Raw genomic sequence first — 3,143 nt, forward strand, 5'->3', positions numbered from 1 at the left:
AAACATGGAAAATGACACCAGCCCTTCTAATTGATTACCAGAAACATCGAACAAGGAAATCTGGCTTTGATTAGAGAATATTGATGAAGGCACATTACCCTGAAAGTGATTATTCGAAATATCAAACTGTTGAATTATCCCTGGATAAGAGGGAATATTGCCGTCCAATTGATTATCCGAAACATCGAACACCATAATCGAGCTATGATTTGAGAATATTGACGAAGGTAGATTGCCATGAAGGTGGTTTCCCGACAGATCAAGTTGTGAAAGTTTTTCAATCGTCCCAAGACAAGAGGGAATATTGCCTTCCAATTTATTATTCCGAAGGTCCAAGATCCTTAGATATTTGAGTCTCTTCAACTCACAAAATGCTGCAACCAAGTAAGTTTGAGAAATGAGTCCAATGGTGATGTGCGTTGATCGTTATATGCTAATTGGTCTATGATAAATAGCGAGTAATATTTCTACCAAGCAATTTAAATGAAGAAGACGTATAGATGAAAGGACTGACCTTGGCTGCCCCGGGTGGTGGCCGTCAAGAACCACCCTCAGTTTTTCAAACCAGCTAGAATCGTCAGTTTTTTCAAATTATGGTTTGAAATTTTGATATTTTTATACAAAAAATGATTAATTTATAACTCTATATTAATTATTAATGAATGGTAGTTTTATAAAATTAAAATTATTTTTTAACAAAGTAGCATACTTGCATTAATTGGTTGTGAAAGAGGTTGTAAAAGAGTTATGAGAGAATAATAGGTGTCTTAATTATTATTTTTTATTTTTTACACAGAATATAATTTGATTTATTTTTATTTTAGAAAAATAACTTCGCTGTATCTCATTCTAGGTGTTAACCGTGTTATACCTTAGATTTGTCTCTGGTCACATGGCTAATGATTTAGTAACAAAATTTTAACGAAAAAATTAATTTGATCAAACTTGGTGAGTTTGGATCCTAAACTCATCTAAATTCATCTCGATTCATCATTACAACTTTTTCAGATTTCAATACAAAATATAATAAACAATTCAATTTTTTCAAATATCAAAATAATAATAATAATATTAAAAAATAATATTTTATCATCTCAATTCAGTTCAATATTTAAACGCACTCTAAAAGTTCAATTTGAAAATACATAGAATAAATTAATTTTAAAACAAATCACTTGTACAAATTTAATTAATTTTAAAATAATTGGTGGTCAAGATCCATACGTTTTAAGGCCGAAACCATGCAGACAAAGTCATAGTAGCCCGTGTCGTTCATAGTAAATCTCTAAGGGCAGGTTTGGGGGATGGGATAAGACACAAAATTCTTATCTCATCTCATCTCATCATTACACATTTTTTAAATTTCTATACAAAATATAATAAACAATTCAATTTTTTCAAATCTCAATTCAACTTTTTCAAATTTCAATACAATAATAATACTAAAATATATTATTTTAAACACTAAAACAAAACATAAAATTTTCATCTCACCTCCCAAATCTGCCCCTGGATGCTTTAAATGAGATGGGATAATAATTTTATAAATTATAGAAAGATGGTTTGTGAATATTAACGAAATAGTTTGAATTAAGTATTTATTGAATTTTGGGAGATGAAAGAAAAAAATTTGAATAAAAAATATTATAAAATTAAAATATTATTAAAATATAATTTTTATTTAATGATTTGAAAAAATTGAATTGTTTTTTATTTTTTATTTGAAAGTTTGAGAAAATTGTAATGATTAGTTTAAAAAAGTTATAAAATTAGTTTTAAAGTATTTATATTTGAATGATGTTTATAAAGAAAATAAGATAAGATGTGAAGAGAAGAAAAAAAAAAAAACTTTTCCAAACATCCCTGAATCATCTTACAATAACTTACCGTTTTGAACTTCATTAATCAGTGAAAATGAAGTTATTTGGATTTGAGAGCACAAGCTAAGCTATATGACAACCAACTAAAAACAGGGTCAAAATTAGAAAATTGTCTCTCTTGTGTGTGTGTATATATAGAGAGAGAGAGATATATATATATATATATATATTATAATGATGATGAAATAAATGGTGGATAGATAAATGAGGTTAGGGTTCTCACGTTGAAGCTCTCCTCCAATGTTGATGCCGCTAAGATAAAGCTCTTGCAATTCACCAAATAAGGTGAACAAAGTTACATTTGGGATCCATGTCCTTGATATTGGTATATCAATACCGCGTAAATCGATTCTGGTAAGTAACCCCTCGCACGAGATATTATCAATTGCCTCACAACAATCCCCACCGTCAAAATCCTTGAAGGCTAGACCATCGGTGGAGTTTTTTATCTCCAAAAGAGCTCTCTTCTGTTCTTTGTTGCATACTTCGCCCCAAGCGGATGGGCAGAAAGTAGCGAGAGCCATAAACCAAATCAAAATGACTGATCTTTTACCGAGGCAAGTCTCCATTTTTTGGAACCAGGGATTTATCGAGAAATGCGCAAATTAGCTAATAATAATGGCTAGTCCTGCCTTGTGGATGCAACAGCAGAGATCAATGGTTTTGCATATTCGTCATCGTCTCGTTGATGCCTCTTATAATGTCTCCATCCATGCATAAAAAGCGCGTTTTCCGATACATTTTCCTGGAAATTTCAATGGGAACTACTTTAATTTGGAAGATTCTCCCTAATTTTGATAAATTGGTATCATCGATCAGTATATTAAAGACGCCGTTTCGAATTTGAGATGAGATTAAGATTATTTTAAATAAAATATTATTATAATATAATTTTTTAATATTATTATTATTTTAAAATTTAAAAAATAAATTTTTTTTTTATTTTATCTTATATAAAATTTTAAAAAATATATACTAATAAAATGAAACCAAACGAAACACGTTTACTATCATAACATAAATGATGTTAAGCCTACTTCGCCCAGCAAAAAGAAAAAGTAAGGAAGAGGAGCCCACCACCTTTGACAAATCTATTACTATATATATAGAAGTTGAATCATATAATTTCGAGTTTACGCCGCATTCTATTTATAAAAATAGATATTTTATCATTAAATTTAAAGGATTATATTTATGAAGTGGTAAATTTTTTAAAAATAATTTTTATTATGAACTATTGTAAATTTTAAGTTTTATTTATTT

General features: G+C 28.9%; 1 protein-coding gene across 1 annotated transcript; it reads right to left on the minus strand.

Annotated features, from left to right (window-relative positions):
* Positions 1-38: 38 nt before the first annotated feature.
* Positions 39-2,512, minus strand: LOC109013343 (receptor-like protein 48; the record flags this gene model as incomplete). Its single annotated transcript, XM_035686991.1, has 2 exons — positions 2,104-2,512; positions 39-374 (listed from the first exon to the last, which is right to left on the minus strand). Coding segments are annotated over exons 1-2 (682 nt in total), but the record flags the coding sequence as incomplete, so codon positions are not given.
* Between the last annotated feature and the right edge of the window lie 631 nt (positions 2,513-3,143).

Source organism: Juglans regia, unplaced genomic scaffold, assembly GCF_001411555.2.
Source record: "Juglans regia cultivar Chandler unplaced genomic scaffold, Walnut 2.0 Scaffold_25842, whole genome shotgun sequence".
NCBI classification, from domain to species: domain Eukaryota; kingdom Viridiplantae; phylum Streptophyta; class Magnoliopsida; order Fagales; family Juglandaceae; genus Juglans; species Juglans regia.